Here is a 19469-nt window from a genome sequence, read left to right as displayed (position 1 = left end):
CCAATAGTTGATTTTCATGGAATCCTGCATCATCAGTTGATACATAATTCTACAATTACAATGATTGATCATTCTGAAATCCTGCCATATGGAATGAACATCCAGTTGGCAGTGAAATTGTGTTCAAGTTTTGTGGTTGTTAGGGTTTATGATTTCTAAATTTTTAAGTTTCTATTTCCTTTTTGTTTTTGTTTTTTCATGGAACCTCGTATATATATCTTAGTTAAGATTGAGGATGGAGTATGAAGCAGGCTCCCTCAACCCTCTATCATGCACAAGCACACAAAAATAAATTAAATGTTTTAACTATTTTACCTTTATATTTCTAAAACTCACAAAAATATAAATAGAATGCTGTACGAGTCAAAATAATACTTAAAAATTGACAAAAGTAATTAATATCTATTAATTACAATCAAACAATTGCAATAATCTAGATATCCCTTTTATTTTGGATATACAGCTGTATAAGGCAAAAACTGTTTTAGAAATAATTTTGATATACCCAACCCTAAATACAATTGGCTTAAAACTTTGAAATTTTAAGTAACTTTAATTGTACTAAGCTCAATGTTGTACGATCATTATATAAAATATCAAAAATTAAAGTTATGAAAACAACCAACTCCTCTTTATTAATTTTGTCTGAAATTTAATACAATCAATCACAACCTCACCCCTAACAATTTTTTGAGCCATTTTTGAAGAATTTATATTGAGTTAATCAGGAGATATTATTAAAAATAAAGACCAACATATATACATACATACATGTTTTGAAAATTTCTATATTTTTTGTGTTTTTTGATATTCTAACATGTTTGTGTAACTTTTATTCATCACTCTGCCAAAAAATTTGATTAAACAATTTTTAAAACACTTTTTTTACTGTTTAGCCTCCAGAACTAAAGTACTACTTCAGGGGTTGAATGAGATTTATATATCTGAACGTAAATTAAGTGCAGTCTTGTACAGTCTCGAGTCGACCATTCCAGAGACGTGTGATTAATTCCAACCCAACCACCAAAATACAGCAGTATCCATGATGTAGTATTCAAATCCAAATAAAAGTAACTGCCATTACTAGGATTCGAACATTAGAACTCTCAACTTCAAAATCAGTTGATTTCCGATGACGAGTTCACCACTAGACCAACCTGGTGGGTTGATAATGCAGACAATTTTTTATAGATTATCATACATTTTATATAAAATGGTTTTTGGATATACCAATTTGCAATATGCATTAGAGAAATTTATAATTAGTAATTGTATTATTATCAGGGCAGATACTTCTTATTAGCAAATTATTCCTATCAGCCAAAAACTGTTTTAGAAATAATTTTGATATCCCCAACCCTAAATACGATTGGCTTAAAACTTTGAAATTTTAAGTAACTTAATAAGTTCCCATTCCCCTATTTTCTTTAAACTTGTAGGCAGGTACTATCTTCAAGAGGAATGAATGAATATAATTTTTTCAAAAACTCGAAAAATGGGTGGAGGTGGTTTTGATCAAAATAGAATTTCAAGTCTACTGCAGATAGTGCTATAAAGGAAGTGCCTGAGGCACTTTAGCAAAATACTTTTCTTACAAAAGCTGATGTTTTTTTATCAAGATCACAGTTATCAAAAATACTTATTTAATATTCACCCTCTCCCCCAAAAAAAATTCTATGTTTTTCTGTTTATATACATATAAATATATATATAAGTATATATATATACATATATATATATATATATATATATATATATATATATATATATATATATATATATATATATATCTTGCTTCAGAAAAGGAGTTAATAGGAGTTTTTTCCATCTAATTTTATACATCAATAGGCTTTCAAACCACTATAAAATGTTTTGCCCATCCCATTCCAATGGTCTCTGGTAATAATTTTTTTTTCAATTTTTTTAAATTTATTTTAAATTTAAATCAGTTTTGCAAGTTGCCCATCACATTAAAATGTAAAAATCTTAATTTTTTTGGGAGCCCTTACTCTTCAGTATTTCTTGAAAAAATATTAGCTAAAACTGTTCACCTCTTCCTGGAAAATCACTACTTTGTTTATTTAGAATTATGGCTGTGCATCTTTACATCTATCAAACAATTTTCAAAAGTTCTTTTTTTAAATCTATTATCACTGCTTAGGGATTATTTTATTAAAAATTAATTTTACCCGAATGCATCCCCTTTAGTATGAGAACCCCCAAAAATAAAAAAAAATTGTTTCTTTATTCAACAACACAAAACAATAGTCCTACCACTCAACTTTCATTAAGTCCTACACATGTATAGAAATAATCAGCATTTTTTTGTATTTATTTATTTATCTATGTATCATAAAATCAGAAATAAATATTTCACGTAAAAATGTGAAAAAAGAATAATTTATAATTTTGGTTATTGGTTTTTAAAAAAAAGGAATTAAGGTACTTAGAACTAAGGACCTAAAAGAACTAAAGGAGAACTAAAGGAACTAAGGGACTTTGTAACATAAAGTACAAATTTTTTAATCAGAAATGGATTACACCTCCTCCTGCCACCCAGCACAAATTATTGAATTTTAATATAGCTAAGTACATTTTTTTAATGTATTTTTAATTTATACATTCTTTATAACTTAATAATACAAGTAACTGGTATTACTTTTTTTTAGCTCAATAACTAGTATAATTTTTAATTATACCAACCAAATAAACTCAGAAAGCTTCCCTTTTTATCTTATCAGTGTCCTTATAAATAGCTCTCTCTCTCACACACACACACACACACACACACACACACACACACACACACACACACACACATACACACACACACACACACACACACACACACACACACACACACACACAGAGAGAGAGAGAGAGAGAGAGAGGGGGGGGGGAGAATTTTAAATTAGAAACAATGTGTTAAAAAATATACATCAAAAAAATGAATTAATAATTTTCCAAAAGCTTCTACAACAAAAAAAATTAATAAAAATATATTATTGAAGTTTCAATAATAATAAATAATGAAGTTTAACAAAAGCTTTTAAAAATATCATATTATATTCGTTGAACTTTTATTAATTATTCAAAACAAAGCAGCCAAATTTCATAGTTTACTAAACATAAAAGAAAATAATAATTCAGCTCAACGCAATTAAAAACACATATTGAAAGCATTAAAGTCTTTTGAAAGTGATTTTTTACAGAATAAATGACCGAACTGATAACATTATCATCATTAATCATTTGATCACGAATGAAAAAATTTTAAAAACAGGAATCATCAAAGAGGACATTTTTACATTTTTCACAATATATCATTCTACGTAACCGGTCAAGCAGTTGTTCTACATTATATGTATAAACCTTTAAAATGCATCAATTCAGTCATAATGGTTAATTAATTACCTACACAATTCGTTTAGATAATTTTTTTCCAAAATTAGAACACATACAGGCATAAATTTTACATAGTATGGTTGTTAATATGGATACATCTTTTATGTAACATTTAAAAATTACAGGAAAACATATAATTAACAATCAATATACTAATTATATTAAAATATTAATGTTGGAAATTTCCTAATTAAGTTAAGAATAACAGATGATAGATACTCAACATATTTGCATAATTAGATTAAATAAATTTTTCAGTAATCATAAGTCATTATGATTCATAAATAATTTTTTTTATGAACTTTTTGTAAATATAAACTTAACAAATTTTGACACTTGGGAGATTCTATAAATTTTTAACAGATATATAAGATATTTATAAATTAAGTTATTCTTGAGATATAATTCCAAGTAGACATTGATACGCACAAAGTGTTATATTACACCTACATCACAATAATTTATTGTTTGGTATGAGACTATCATATTCTCAAGTCCGATGGTGGAGGGAGCAACTCAAAAGTTTTAAACAGGAGTATAAGATTGTAATATATTATTTTAAAGTATATTGAAAAATATAATTTTTCACATATACAAACATCAGCCTACGACAACTCTAACTAAAATTTTATGTTTTCACAACTAATCAAAGGCAGCTGGAAGAACTAAAAATGTGGTCTCTCTTACAAAAAAAAAAAAAAATCATTTTGAGGTGGAAAAGTTTGATAATTTTTTTTTTTTTAAAAAAAAATTATCAAACTTTGTTCACTTTGTTATCAAACTTTGTTTCACTGAGAAGCATTTATTTAAGAGGTACTGTAGACCACTTTTGAATGATTACCATTTTTCTATGGGCTATGAGTTGCCCACAACCCATACAAAAGAACATTTTTGTTTTTCAATATCCTTTAAAATTATTTGTCATAACTATAACCTTCCAACTTGAAATTTTTTAGCTGTTCTTTGGCATGGAGGCTTAAGAGGTGGTGATCTAATAAAAAAAAATTGATTGTTTCAAGGTAGAGGCATTGGCTAAATTTCATTTTGGTATGGGTTTAACTGTTGAAAAGTTATTTAAGTGTCCCCATACTTTAATAACACCCAATATACAATACGTACAATTATAGAAAGGGTTATAACCAGATTTTTTAAATATTTATTGATTCAAAGGAAGTCAAGATGTTACAAAATATAAAAATCTATTCGGAAAAGGGGTCATTATTTGATCAAATATAATTACTTTCTATGATTATTAATTACAAAATTATTACAGCCAAGAAAGTAGCAAACAGCCACCTGATTAGTATAGTAGTAAGCAAGCTGGTTCTCAACCAGCTGGTCACAAATTCGATTCCCAGCAAAATTCCAGCATTTTTCCATCAATAACTTAATTTTCTTCAATTATATATATAAAATAATAAAATAAAATATATAAATAAAATATATAAAATAAAAAAAGCATAATCCATTTTGTAATAATATAAACAATAATGACTATTTTGTTATTAACTGATTTAATAATTATATATTATTGTAATATTAAATCGAATAAAATTCTATAATAAAATGTTTTCAGTCAACTTTTTTAACCATCATCAGTCACTGATCAAGCGAATATTACTACTTGTGGTTTTTTTTTTCGATTACACCAAAATGAGAACAGAAGCACTAATAACTGAGGAAGATAAAAAAAAAGACTGATAATATTTGAAATAAGTTTCCAAAAATGATTTATAATAAACTCTAGTTCAATTTACCATCACAGAAAATTTTTATTTTTAAATTAATATCACTGACTTTCATCATAGACCAAAATATAGTATATTATTAAATCATTACTTTACTTTAAAAAGAGAGACCATATCAATTCATTGGATCATGATTATCTAGCAACCACTCCTACTAAAATTGACCATTAGTTAAAAAAATATTTTAGTACCCCAAGAAAAACCATGATTAAACAGATTAGAGACTCCATGTTATGTTCATATGATAATATGTTATATAAAAAAAGGAAAAATAAAAATCATCATTTGACAACTCATTAGCATCATTCTTAATCGACTTATTTTTTTATTTTTTTGAACTGGTGCAAGACCCTGGTTCAATTCCAGTTAATGGTACAGCTACTTATGAACTGCATATGAATGTTCATATTGTTAATGATCGTTAATGGGTTTTAATTAATGGCAAGTTTAACAATATTAACTATAGAAATGTTTACAATATGATGAAAAGCAATTAGAATTTCAAGTAATTTGTAATATTATAAAAATATACCTTGGGTAATGATGCTAGACACTGTTGCTTTACATCCCAGACAAGTTGATCTTTTGGAAACTGCAAACACTTATGATTATTTAATTCCGGTACATGAATTCTAACTAAAAGATAACCTTCTTGGGATTGCTCCTCTAAATCCTCCATTCTGTAACAAAAAAGGAAAGAGAAAAAAAGATTAATTATCAATATTAGCAAACCAATTAAAATTATCAATACTAGTTTTTTATTTTTGGAATTAACAATATCAGTAATCATTATTGGTTAAGTATGACAATTAAAACACTTGTAATAATGCAAAAAAGCTGCTCAATAGGTTAAATATTTAAAAATATACGCGGATGGCGCCTCCTAATTACTGTAACTTTCACAGTTGCAATATTTCCTATTTAAATTTTGGGATACTGAAACTAAATAGACGAAAAGTGAACAGTTAACTCAAATTATACACTTAACTTACATAGAATCAAATATTCTTTTATTTAAAAAAAAATAACAATATCCACCTCTACCAAACCAAACAACGTAGGAGTATTTTCATTTAAAACAACACAATACTTTGACTTACATGAAAAGCCCTTATTATGCTACCTGCCATTTTTAATAAACTACCTAACCATTCCAGTATTTTTTTAAAAACACAATTAAATATTATTTTACTTAACAAAAAAAACAATTTTATTTGATCGATAAATTCTTAAATGATTCTTATTAAAACATTCTGAATTTTTTGCATCTTTGTTCGTGAACATACCTGCTAAAATAAACTTTATTAAATCCTTTTGAATAGTACATTATTTTGTAGTTTTTTTTATATTTTAAATAATTAATATAGACATTCAACCACACCTATTTTATTTGTTTTATTATTAATTGTATATTTTGTAATGCTACTTTGATCAAGGTTTTACCAAGGTTCCCATGATTCATTCAGGCAAATACTGAAGAAGTTTCTATTTTTTTCTATAGAGTAGCATATCTATCTCTACATAATTAATTATTATGTACTGATCAAAAGAATATGTTAATTTATTTATTCAAACACTGGATTCCAAGTAGTTCATTCTCTCGTTTTACAATATGCATTGAAAGCAACAAAACAATTAGATTTTTAAATTAGACTACAACTAATATGATATAAAAACATTTACAATGAAAGGAAAACTTAAATTATTTATTTTATTTTTCTAATGAGAAAAAAATTTAACTCTGCCAATCGTACCCTACATTGCAGCACCTCTTTCATCCAAAAGTCTTTGGGTTAAATTATGAACATGTTTTTACCTTCCATCATATAATCAGGTTATTTATAGAAAAAACAAATAAAATAAACATTTTTCTGAATTATTAGTTAAACTAGGCCTCCTAAATTACTTCTAAAAACAGATAGATAAAAACGTGATTATGCGCATATGGTTGAATCTGTTTACATATTACTTAATATCCAAGAAATATTTAATTCACAATTATGAAATGTGGCTGCTTGTGTTCAAAAGTAACTTTTTTTTATCGGATGAGAAATAGGGATATATTTAATTTATTATTAAATCTGATGGAGATTACAGTCTGTGAAAATTTTATACTTAAATAGTTTTTTAGTCATATAACAAAAATGTTTAATAAAATCTTTTTTAATTATATTTTTCACTTTTTGAACATATTGACTTGAAAATGTTTACTTTGGATACATATATAGTATACTAAACAAGGGAAACTATGCTAATCTGATTCAATTTTGCAAGTGTTATAGATTTTGTCGTTTCATGACCCCCTACTATAAAAAAAATTAACAATTTAAAAATTCTGGAAGGATATAAATATGTTGGCCTAATTTTTACTTGAACTTTCCAGAATGGATAGATCGATTTGGATGAAATTTTTAACGCTGATTTTTGTATACAAAGTATTAGACATTACTTCCAATCAAGATAATTACTTTTCAACCCACCGGGAACATCGCAAATCAGCTAATTTCAATGTCGAGAGTTCTAAGATTCAAATCCTAGCAAAGATAGATACTTTTACATGGATTTAAATACTAGATCGTAGATACTGGTGTTCTTTGTAGTTTTCTTTTTTTTTAACCTCCAGGGGTACCGTTAGGTGGCTGTTAGGGATTCTTCAAAGGATGAGATAAAGGAGATAAGTAGCGTATGGAAATGCCACGCCTGACCGGGGTTCAAACCCGGGAACTCTGGACCCACCTCTTTGATGGATTAGGTTTCAATTAACCACACACCTCAGGAACAGTCAACCTAAGACTATACAAGGCTACACTTTATTTACAATCATACATATCATCCTCATTCATTCTCTGAAGTAATACCTTGCAGTGGTTCCAGAGGCTAAATAGAAAAAGAGATTACTTCCGATTAATTTTAGTCACAATCGGTCAAGAGGGCAAAGAGTATGGGACCTTACAGGTTTCACATCTCAAAATTTTACTCAAAGGTTAGATAAAGTTTTTCGCATAAATTATTGCCCCTTAGGCGGCTAAGATGTTTTCTAATGGTGTTTGGCGTTATTCAAATCCACCCTTCATAAAGGGGTAGGGAGAAAAAAACTTCTTTTTTTTGCAGTAAAATTACATTATTGGACTAATTCTATTATTTTAGTGCGTCAATTCGGGTATTTGGGCGATTTCATCCAGGGATGGAAAATGATATTCCAAATGTTTTTGGGTTTTTTCATCATTTTATTTGCTTGTTATCTTCAGATCCGATGGAAAAATTTTTATGAAATTTTACACGATTACTTCTAAATAAGGATCATACATGCAATTTAGGTTTGGTTACAATCGGTCATGGGAGTGGGGTGATACGGTCCCAAGAGTTTTACTCAAGAATGGAATAATTTTGAAATTAAATATTTTTTGTACTGTTGTGGTTCATATTACATCCCAAAATAAAAATTGTGAGGGCACATTTGTAGTCCCATTAAAAAAGCAACGGTTTTTTTGCAACCACCAACATTGATTAATATTCTTTATTAAAAAAATCGGAGACAATTGGATTCCATAATCAAAAATACGTCGAAAGTATGCTGAAGTAAGTGTACTCTAACGACTTACTATATAATTTCTTACAATTTAATGCTCCTTAGGTGAGAAAAGAAAATTTATGATGGTGTTTGCGCTCTTACGTATTCAAACCTCTGCAAGAGGAGAGGCAAAAATTAATTTTTTTCTTTAATTGTTTCCGGGCTAAATATTACTTTCTTGTACTGAATTAGGTGATTCCATTGCATTAAAATATTACTTTTGTCATATAATTGAGCGATTTTATTCATGTGTAGGGGACAATACGCGCCCCTTACCCTTCTTCATAAATATAATTTTCCTCCGAAGTAGTAGTTTTCAGAGATCGAAGCGCTTGGTAGCCAGAGTTGTAACGCTTTTCTGGCTTTAAAAAAAATATATTAAGTCGATTGTTATCAGGATCACACAAATAGGATTTTAAAAGATATTCCAATCTCCTTTCTCCACGTAAAATAGTAGTTTTTTTAATATTTAGAAGAAAAATTATTTTTAATTTTATAACCGAACGAGGAGTTCAATTTTAATCTGTATTAAAATTCCGGGAAAGTTCAACAACATAGTTATCTTGTTTTTTCTTTTTCTATCTCTGGTAGAGACAACTTTAGTGAACCCGCAACCAACTATCTGGTCAAACAGCAATTTGTCATTCATTACCTTTAACAGTTAATGTTTAACTGACCATTTATAAAATCCAGTTTTACTATTTTAAGTACAAATTATTACTTTATTTTAATTTTTTTTTTTACTGCAATGCGAAACAAAACAGTTTCTACTGATCACGCAAGTATTATCCGCAGTTTTGTTTAATAAATAGATCGATTAATAGACTTGCGGCCTCGTAAAAGACAGACAGATTTCAATCTGTTATCCATATAGCTGATTTACATATAACGACATACAACTGTCAATCTATTTCAGCCTACGACCAATCGACGTCATATGCTACAACAATAATAAAATAATAGAAAGTAAAAAACACAATAAACAATACAATATCGTAACACAGCAAACAATCCAACCTAAATCAAGTCATTAATAATCCACAAGGTAATACAATACTAAATATTAAAAAAAAAAAAAAATACTCGTTTGTAATACGGAATACCATTGTTTACAGGAAGTTATACAAAATTTATTTGGTGGAATCTGACTTTTATTCATAAAAAAACAAATAGCGTTCCAGAAATCCCTATTTAACTTAACGGGCTTTTTTTAACGAAAAAATTTCAAGACGTTTTGAAAAAATGTGATATGAAATAAATCTCTTATTCTGATCAGGGTCGTCCTTCGTTATCCTGCCCCCAGTCTGTCAAACCTAATTACCCCATGATTTATACTACATTTATTGCTGCACGTAAACAAAGACTGAATTAAAGAAATTTATAAGCCAAGTTTATATTCACTCCTGTCTAAGTTTAAATTAAGTTAAAGATTAAAGTTTAAGACCGATTTAAGTACACTAGCTTATCTGTATAGCCTCTGGAACAACCGTAGACTAAGTAATACTTCAGAGGATGAGTGAGGATGATGATATGTAGGAATGTAAATGAAGTGTAGTCTTGTACAGTCTCAGGTCAACCGTTTCTGAGATGTATGGTTGATTGAAACCCGACCACCAAAGAACACCAGAATCCACGATCTAGTATTCAAATCCGTATAAAAGTAAATGCCTTTACTAGGATTTGAACCTTAGAACTCGACTTCGAAATCACCTGATTTGCGATGACAAGTTAACCACTAGACCGGCCTGGTGAGCCGGTCTAGTGGTTTAGCGGTTGCCTTCATCCATGAATGAAGGCAATAAGGAAGAAATAGAGACATGGAGATGTTTGGAGGTTCCGACAGTTGTAGTTTTGTCGGCACGCACTGGGAGGGTGGGATAGGGACAGCCTGTACATAAGGTAGTTTGGGACCCTCGAGTCGCTGCTAATGATACTGTATATGGGAGTCCTTAAACCGTCCTGTGTAACCCGTGGGAACACAGCATGCCCCGATTAATGCCATTACGGGAGGTATCGGGCATGTTGTCATAGATGGAGGTTGTTTAGCGAGCGCCGCCTTCTGCGGGAAACCTCGTACACCCATTAGCGCGGGCTACTGAACGTCTATGTGCTGATTTTTCCTCCTCCTGCGTAAAAAAAGTACATTAACTTAATTTTTTAGTATAAATCAGGCACAGCAAGAGAGAATTTCTGGACAGCTACATAAGCAAATTCTTAAAGGGAAAAAAGTGAAAACGGATGATCGCAAAGTTTCAAGCAATTCTGGAAGATGCTACCGCTGTTTGTCCTACACATTAAATATTTGTGTTCATATCTAAGTATTCAATGTTTCAAATATTATATTATTTTCAGCTTTAATCAAATTGTAATTAATCGTTTCAATTCGCAAATTTTTTTAGACTTTTTTTTATTTGAAAACTTATTAATTTTTTTATATGTAAAGTAACGATCTAAGAATTTTTTTATTTTTTCGCTACTGCAATTTTCTGCCAGAAATAAGCACAACATAAATGGAAAAAGGCCACCGGAAGATAACGAAAATAACTACCCCACCATTTGCCTTGATGGCTCAAGGGAAACTAGGATAAAACCTTTACCAGAGCATCAAAAAAGAAAAACAGAATTAATTATAAAATAAAAAATAAATATCATTAAAGTTTATACAGGGTCCGGCATATAAACCTGACGATTTTTGAGGGATAATAATTAAACTGTTTCGTACTACTAAAATATTTAATATATCAAATTAAGATAAATTTTTGCTATTTATAGTGAATTACTTACATAGATTTTTTTTATTTGAATATTATGTCGTCCAAATGTTTTCCATTACTCCTCACACACTCACTTAACCTCATTGACAGTGGTGACAACATAACAATTACTACAAATTCGTCAGATTTATATGCCGGGCCCTGTATTAACTATTTAAAATATAAGAATATGAAATAATGTTAACGTAAATAAACGATTAAATTAAATATAAAATAGCTACAAGTTAAATCACAATTCAGAAAATCAAAATTATTTAAAAACATATTTATGTACACGTTGAACAAAGATGTAGAAAATTCAAGGTTTTTTAATTTTTATTTAGTATTTAAAAACTCACCGACAATATTGTTTCTTTAAAGGAAAAACTTTTAATTAAAAGAAATAATACATCGGTGGGAAGATCTAATAAATGATTCAGTACTTTATTAAAAATGGGAAAGAAAGCAAAATAAGACCCTTTTTCGTAATCCAAATTATTTCATTGAATTATACGAAAACAGTTCTGTTACTTAGTTGAACCTAGTTAAAAGTAACAATTTTTTTTTTCCTATCGCAAAGATTACTCATTCATAAATATAAACACAAAGAAAAGTCAACGTATTTAATTTTCTAAATATTGGTGTACTTGATTCATATTTAAGGGCGCTAAACAATATATTGACAGCGCATTTTTGTTTCTTGAAAAATCGTTTCTGACTTTTTGAAGAAGCCGTCAGAGACAATATTATACTTTAGATGAGAATATATCAGTAAGAATAGTAAATATTTAAAAGATGATAAGCTCAGCGTTTTATTAAGAATGGAAGTAAAATGAAAATATAACTAAAACTTAAGTGACACAGTAATATAGGGAATATGTTTTATGTCCTGATTTTTTTGTTAATTGGTCCCAGAACTGTACCTGAAGAAGTTTCTGGAGAAAATTGATGTAAAACCTAAAACATTGTTGTAAAAAAAATAGTTAACTAAAAAAAAATATTTTATGTAATCCGACTTTTCTGTGTTAAACAAATCGGATCAAGATGTGACACAGAAAGGTTAGACAAAAAATATTTTTGGTAATAAAAGAAATATGCTCTACTTTTATTTAAAAACGGGATAGATGTAAAAACCTTTACCCACATGCAAAAACCTCGCTCATAGGAACTAAGTGACAAAAAATTCGTCTTGATAAATGCAAGAAAACAAAAAAAGAGGATATTATCAGCACGATCTGAAACGTTTTTGGATATGGAAATATGTACTTTTTTTAATTCTAAATTTTCCAAAGAATGTTCTTAATTTTTCATATGAAAATAAATTTGATTATCATAATTACATCAGTTTATATCTAATTGTAACAAAAATTCAATTACAACGATTGATGTCGATTAGGAAAAAATCTCCAAATCATTAATTCGCAAATTACTCATACATTAAAAAACCTTCCGCTTTTATTAAATGGCAAAAATTTTCATCGGGAAAAGAACCTTCCTCTACAAAATGAAATTAAAAAAAAAAGGAAATTGATCCATTTAGTGTAGATTGGGGCTTGACGTATAAAAATAAATGAATAAAAATCATCGTAAATCGAAATTCAAACTCAAAGGAGAAATCTCTCAACGATTTGAAATCAAGACAGGAGTTAGACGAGTAAATGTGCTGTCCCCGTCTCTTTAAAACCGATCTTACAAAAGATCATAAAAGAATGTAGTGAAATCTACGATGAAAAAGGACTTAAAAAATCAAAGTAAGTTATGCAAAAGAAAATTTGAACGTAGATTGCTTAGCCTTTGCAGATGACCTTACATTACCGGCAGAAGATATAGAAACAGCAGAACAATTGAACATCCCAATCCCGTAGAGGAAGATACCCGTCTTGTGACGCTTCCGGACACCACATCACCTCCCGCAGTTCCTAGCCCTGATGGGCTTTAACGGGAATCATCTGTTGCCCTCTAACTTTTTACGTCTCAGTAATAAGCCAGGCCTCGTTGGGATGCCACCAATGTAAATGTCTCGGTAGACATATACATCGGTGATTTTAATACTCAGCTTTTGTCTTCGCTGTAGGTCTCGTCCGGACATCTTGAATGTCCTACATCGTTGGCCACTGAACTAGTTAACCGAGTTCGCCGAAGCACGAACCCCTCGCCTAGTTCTACTTTACTGAACCAAATTCTAGCAAATATCTCGTAAAATCGAGGCAAATAAACACAAAACATACCGCCAAAATTTGTTCGCAACAACGGAATTTAGTCCTAGTTCCCTTAGTGAACTCAAAACTTTAGTTCATACCCCAGAACCCCAGACTTAGGTTAATTACAGAATAATTGAACATCTTGAAGGAAAAAGTAGGAACATAACAAATAGGATATACCGATACATACCAAGATAAGCTCCCAAATATCTACAATCAAAATTTGGAAAAATTAAGAAAACAAAGAAGTTAAAGTACCTAGACGAAATCATTCGACCAAACTAATTAGATAAAGAAACAAATAAAGTATCGATCGGCAAAATTCAAAAAGCCTACGTCTTGACAAAGAGTGTACACAACAAAAAACAAATATCTTCGTCGGCAAGATTAGGGACTACACCGTAGCAATCAGGTAATCCAAACAAAAGTCCTGCATCGTACAGAATATATTACTCTAAATCAAATCGGGGAGAAGTACAGAAAATAGAAGTTAGCGAGAGAAGATTAATATGAAAGTTTGCTGGACCAAGAAAAATAGATAGGGATGGAAAATGGGGAAGGAAAGTGAATTACTATACCTCAAAACAGACAGACTCATAGATTTCATACGAAAACGAAAGCTAGCCTTTTATGGGTATTTAAAAATAACAATAACTAAACAAGATTTTAAATAAATATAATAGAGAAAAAACTAATGTCAGACGGTTAAAATAAATCAAAGATCTCAGAATTGCAGTTATAAAACATACAGACGTAGAGAACAGAAATGTATTAAGAAAGATGTACAAAAATATGAAAAAATCCAGAAGGGAAACAAAGAGTGTAATAATAACAAATGGTCAAAAGAGAGAAACAAATCAGCTTGAAAATGAAGGTGAGTTCGAACAATAGGAGACCGATCAGAAATTAGCTTTAACATGGTCATGTTAATAGCGTAATCGTCACCAACTGGTGACGATAAAAAAGATAATTAAAAAATAAAAATACATACTCATTTTTTCTTATTTAATAATTCCCTTAAACACGATTTTTAATCTGATTCGTTAGTCAAAATTACGAAATTCTATGCAATAAAGTTCTACGTATGAAGAATGGCATGCCTTAACAGGATTCGAACCTGGGACCTTCGGATGAAGTGACGAGACGCTACCACTCAGCTACAGCGATCAGCATAAAATTAACAAAAAAAATAACTTTACCCGCTGAAAAATAAACAGACAAATTAACTGTGATTTTATACTAAAAAAAAAAAAATAGATCCTTAAAAAATAAATTCAACTTTATATGTTCCGACAAACATTTTAAATAATAAAACTTTTTAATAAAAAATCTTCAGTTCAGTAAAAATTTTGTTACATAATAATTAACTGTAATTTTTTTTTAATATTATCACTCCGTGGATGCAACCATCCATTTATAAGTGACCAAGCTCTTAAACGTAGAATTATATTATTTATTAATAATCTAACCGGCTGGGTCTCCGACTCCTGGACCCCCGTGGCCCAAGTCGGCGCAGGTGAGCTCCGGGGCCGATGCAACCGCTCTCCAGGGCCGCAGAGCTCGTCATTTCTAGCCACGACACCCGCAGTGTTCGTTACCCTCACGGTTATGAGAATACTGATAAAGAACAATTAATCAGGCTTATTACAGAAATCAATTATTTTAAATAACAATTAATCAGGTTTTACAGAATCCCGAAAAAGAAATTAAATTACAAAAGACAGAATACATAATAACTACGGTAAGTAACTAAAGTACACAGACCTTTGACGAGGAAAACTTCTCAATTTATTTCTGTTGCCGTGGTACACAAATTACTTTATTAATTGTTTTTATTATTTAATGAATATCTTTAATTGATAGCTTCACCCCCCAAGGAGTAGGGCTTTGAGCTATGGCTTAAAACCCTCCCTAGGATAACACGAATGTATCCTTTCTTTCTTTTTCCTGTTTAGCCTCCGGTAACTACCGTTTAGATAATTATTCAGAGGATGATATGTATGAGTGTAAATGAAGTGTAGTCTTGTACATTCTCAGTTCGACCATTCCTGAGATGTGTGGTTAATTGAAACCCAACCCCACCAAAGAACACCGGCATCCACGATCTAGTATTCAAGTCCGTGTAAAAATAGCTGGCTTTACTAGGACTTGAACGCTGTAACTCTCGACTTCCAAATCAGCTGATTTGGGAAGACGCGTTCACCACTAGACCAACCCGGTGGTTACACGAATGTGTAACTTGTGCAATTTTGAAAGTTAACGCACTTATTTGTCATTAAACAACGTTATTGTACTTCAAACCCCCACAAAAAAACGTATATTTCGTTACCGAACGTTTTCTGTTTTACGTTGGCTATCATGAAAACTACGGAAGAGACAGTGCTGGGATCCGCTTCATTAGATTTATCAGGTTAAAAAATATATGAAACCATCAAGTTTATCCCTTATATAACGTCTAAAAATTTCAGTATGACCTCATTTCACCAGGGAAACTGAAATCTGGGCGAAATTTTTCGCCTAGAAGTGGGGTTGAACGGGACCAATTCTTAAAATATCAATTTCTTTAAACCTTAATTTTCAAGATTGGAAATGTAAATGTAATATAGACGATACGGGACTTTAAGTGATTCCCATGGGACCCGAACAAAAATTTTAAATATTTTTTTTTTTTTAATTTTTTTATAATCTCTGATAATTTATTTGTTTTTTAAGTTGTTGCTGTTATTGTAAATTATATACGAAGTAGCTCCCGAACAAGAGGATCAAATGGAGCCCAAATATTTTTATAAAAAAGCTATGATTTATTTTTAATAAATTATATTCTAATACAGTATAATTTTGAAAATAAAATTCGATCAAGAAGATCAATCGGGACTTAAAACGTTTTTAATAGAAATTTTGATTTTTTTCTCAAATATACTTTTAATATTACATAAATTTCATGATAAATGCGTCATTTGATCGAAGGGGTCAAATAGGATCCCAATAATTTTAGTGAACGTTTTATTTTTCCCCCAATTGTACTCTATATTCTATCGTTAATTCAATAATAAAATCGCGTGTTCGCGGCTCGAAAGATATTGAGAGATTGACAATTTAGAATGCTTATATAATTACACTTTATTGGTTTATAAACATAATTACAAGACAAATCAAACAATTAATGACAATGGCGATGATAACAAAAATAATTAAAATAATAATAACAGAAAATATAAAAAAAATCTCACATTAATAATTAGGATAACAATAACGGTAACACTGAACAATAATAATGTTACATGTCAATAACAAACAAATCAAACAATTAATACATGACATAATCAAAACAGAAAACAATCATCATATTACACACCAAATAGTCACAAATGTCATTAGTAATAATAATCAGAAATTACACACAAGACACGAGTTTAAAATACTCGTCAGGATTTATTGCAGGTAGATAAATAGAAAACCAGAATTCAGACCCGTTATCAAAAGATATAACGTAATCGCCAGTCTTAACCCTTTTTAACCGGTAATCTTGTATTAACAAACAATAGTACGCTAGATAAGCAAAGTATAAAGTTCACTGCACGTACCTTTGCTGTCCACAAATAAAACTAACCTAACAGTTTACGAATGAAGTTTAGTACATTGTTTCTTTCATTTATAGTTTTACAGTAAAGCATATAGTATTTCTTGTTTACTGGTATTACTCGTGGCGTCATCGTAATCGTATCGAACATAATTCATACAGGAAATTCGCTTCTTCATCTGTCCTCACCGCAGAATGCTCTCGCTGACTGACGTCTCGCACTCTCCTCGGTGGACTGACGTCGTAACGTCTCGCTGGACTTCGCACAACTCACATCTCGCAGCCTCTCCTCGCTGAACTGACGTCGTAACATCTCGCAGAAGTAATTTCTAAACGGTTTCCCAGGGGGTATTTATACTCCTGTCTTCTTTACCTGCCGGACCGGACCAAACTCGAAGCGCGAGAACGATCGACGGAGGTTTTCGTTTCCGTGAATTCCACAACCGGGTCCGGTAGCTTTTCTCAGTGTACAAACAGGTGTTTATTACGCGTCAGCGGGCAGTATAACAAAAGACGATTGTTAAACGGACCTGATACCTCACAAAAAGGGGTTCCTTTTTGGATTCCTACCGTTATTATATTTTCTACTACTTTCATAATAATTGGGAGGAATCCGTTATTCAGGTCCGCTATAACGGTATTATTACGATACCTAAAACTCTACATCTTGGTCGAATTAAAAATCTGTCAAGGCAAAGCTAGAAGTGTAATAATTCTTTGCCGGATTTTTTTTCCAAACGTTAACATTTTCTTAGTCCGTAAATCATTTTTAACGTATGGTAAATTCCCTTTATGACAGTACCAAACATATGAGCCGTGTAATTTAAAAACAGATTTGATTTTATTTATTATATTACGAAAAGAAGTTAAATTACGAATAACAATAATAATAATAATTTATAAACAGTACAACCAAGTATGAAAATAATTTGTATCGTATAATTTTGAATTAAAAATAGTATATTATTGACTTCATACGTAAAAACAATAATTTAGTAGAACTCATCTATACGTAATACTATAGTATTAATGCAGCGAAACTTATTACGTAGCGTAAACCACGGAAGCAGATTTTAAAGTAATATTCGTTTACATTCCTTCGTTTTTGTTATTACTACTATTATTAACTCGTCAGAGATACAGTACCGAGACGAAAAACAGTAAGGTATATCCGATGGATTATCTAATTTAGATTTGCAATTTACCGTATGAATTAACTGAAATGCATGCATACATGGAAAAAACAGAGATGGAAAAATAGTTCGTTTACGAAGAGAGAGAGAGAGAGAGAGTGACAGAGCTATACTATTTTTTACGATGGATGAATTAATTCAAGCCGAAATAAATCGATTACGTATGGCATATAAAATAAAAAACATTAAAAAAATTAACACCGACGTTAATTAATTTATTAGATACTAATAAATCTAATTAAATACTAAAATTCCTGTGTTAGAACATTCTTAAAACCGAATTATTCCACGGAGAAAATTATAACGTAACAAAAAACTGAATAACTTCTTTCGATTAAGAATTCAAATAATTTCATTATTTTACGGTAAATTATTGTTTACTTTTTACAAAATATCTGTCGCGTAAATAATTAGAAAAATTTCTATAAACAGTAAATACATTAAAATAGACGTTAATTTTTTTTAATGTTTTTATTGATATCTGAAAATTATTTTATCAAGAATTTTTTTATACGACTTTAAATTCATAATTTCGTAAATAAATTACAAATTTTTAGATTTTTTTTGTAATAATTTTTATCTAAGTCACTTTAAAGTTCTAAAAAAGCAGACAAAATGTTGTATAACGTTCACGGCTTTACCTTTTGATAGATTTTTCTTTCAAATAATCCATTGGTTTTTAAAAAATAAGTAACTTAATTATAAGATATTTAGAGTAAAAATTTCAAAAATTATCACAATTTTCAGTAAAAAACATTTCGAACCGATTAGATTGCCACGTTCTTAGTTAAAAAATTAAACAGCATTTTAAGGTAGCCCATAGCCGAGATAAAAATCAAATATGTTGAATCCCGGTCGAACCCATTAACCAAATAACGTTTTTATTATCAAGAATATACTGTACTAGCCGGTCGGCTCCCCAGGGCCAGCCCCGTGGTTCTTGGGGCTTCCCAGAGCCATGGGGTCGACGCTTTCCCGTCCAGTCAGGACGCCCGCAGTGTTCGTTACCTCATAGTTG

General features: G+C 30.2%; 1 protein-coding gene across 2 annotated transcripts in view; it reads right to left on the bottom strand.

Annotated features, from left to right (window-relative positions):
- The window catches only part of LOC142319254 (SH3 and multiple ankyrin repeat domains protein 3-like), a 551207-nt gene that overhangs the window by 97623 nt on the left and 434115 nt on the right, over positions 1–19469 (bottom strand). For both annotated transcript variants that reach the window (XM_075356300.1, XM_075356302.1), the window contains exon 2: positions 5686–5833. In XM_075356300.1, the coding sequence (XP_075212415.1) occupies positions 5686–5832 (147 nt within the window). In that variant the 5' untranslated portion in view covers position 5833. The remainder of the gene's footprint in view (positions 1–5685; positions 5834–19469) is intronic.

This window comes from Lycorma delicatula, chromosome 2 (assembly GCF_047948215.1).
Source record: "Lycorma delicatula isolate Av1 chromosome 2, ASM4794821v1, whole genome shotgun sequence".
NCBI classification, from domain to species: Eukaryota; Metazoa; Arthropoda; class Insecta; order Hemiptera; family Fulgoridae; genus Lycorma; species Lycorma delicatula.
Note: the sequence above shows the minus strand (reverse complement) of the source record. Positions and strands in the feature narration are given on the sequence as shown.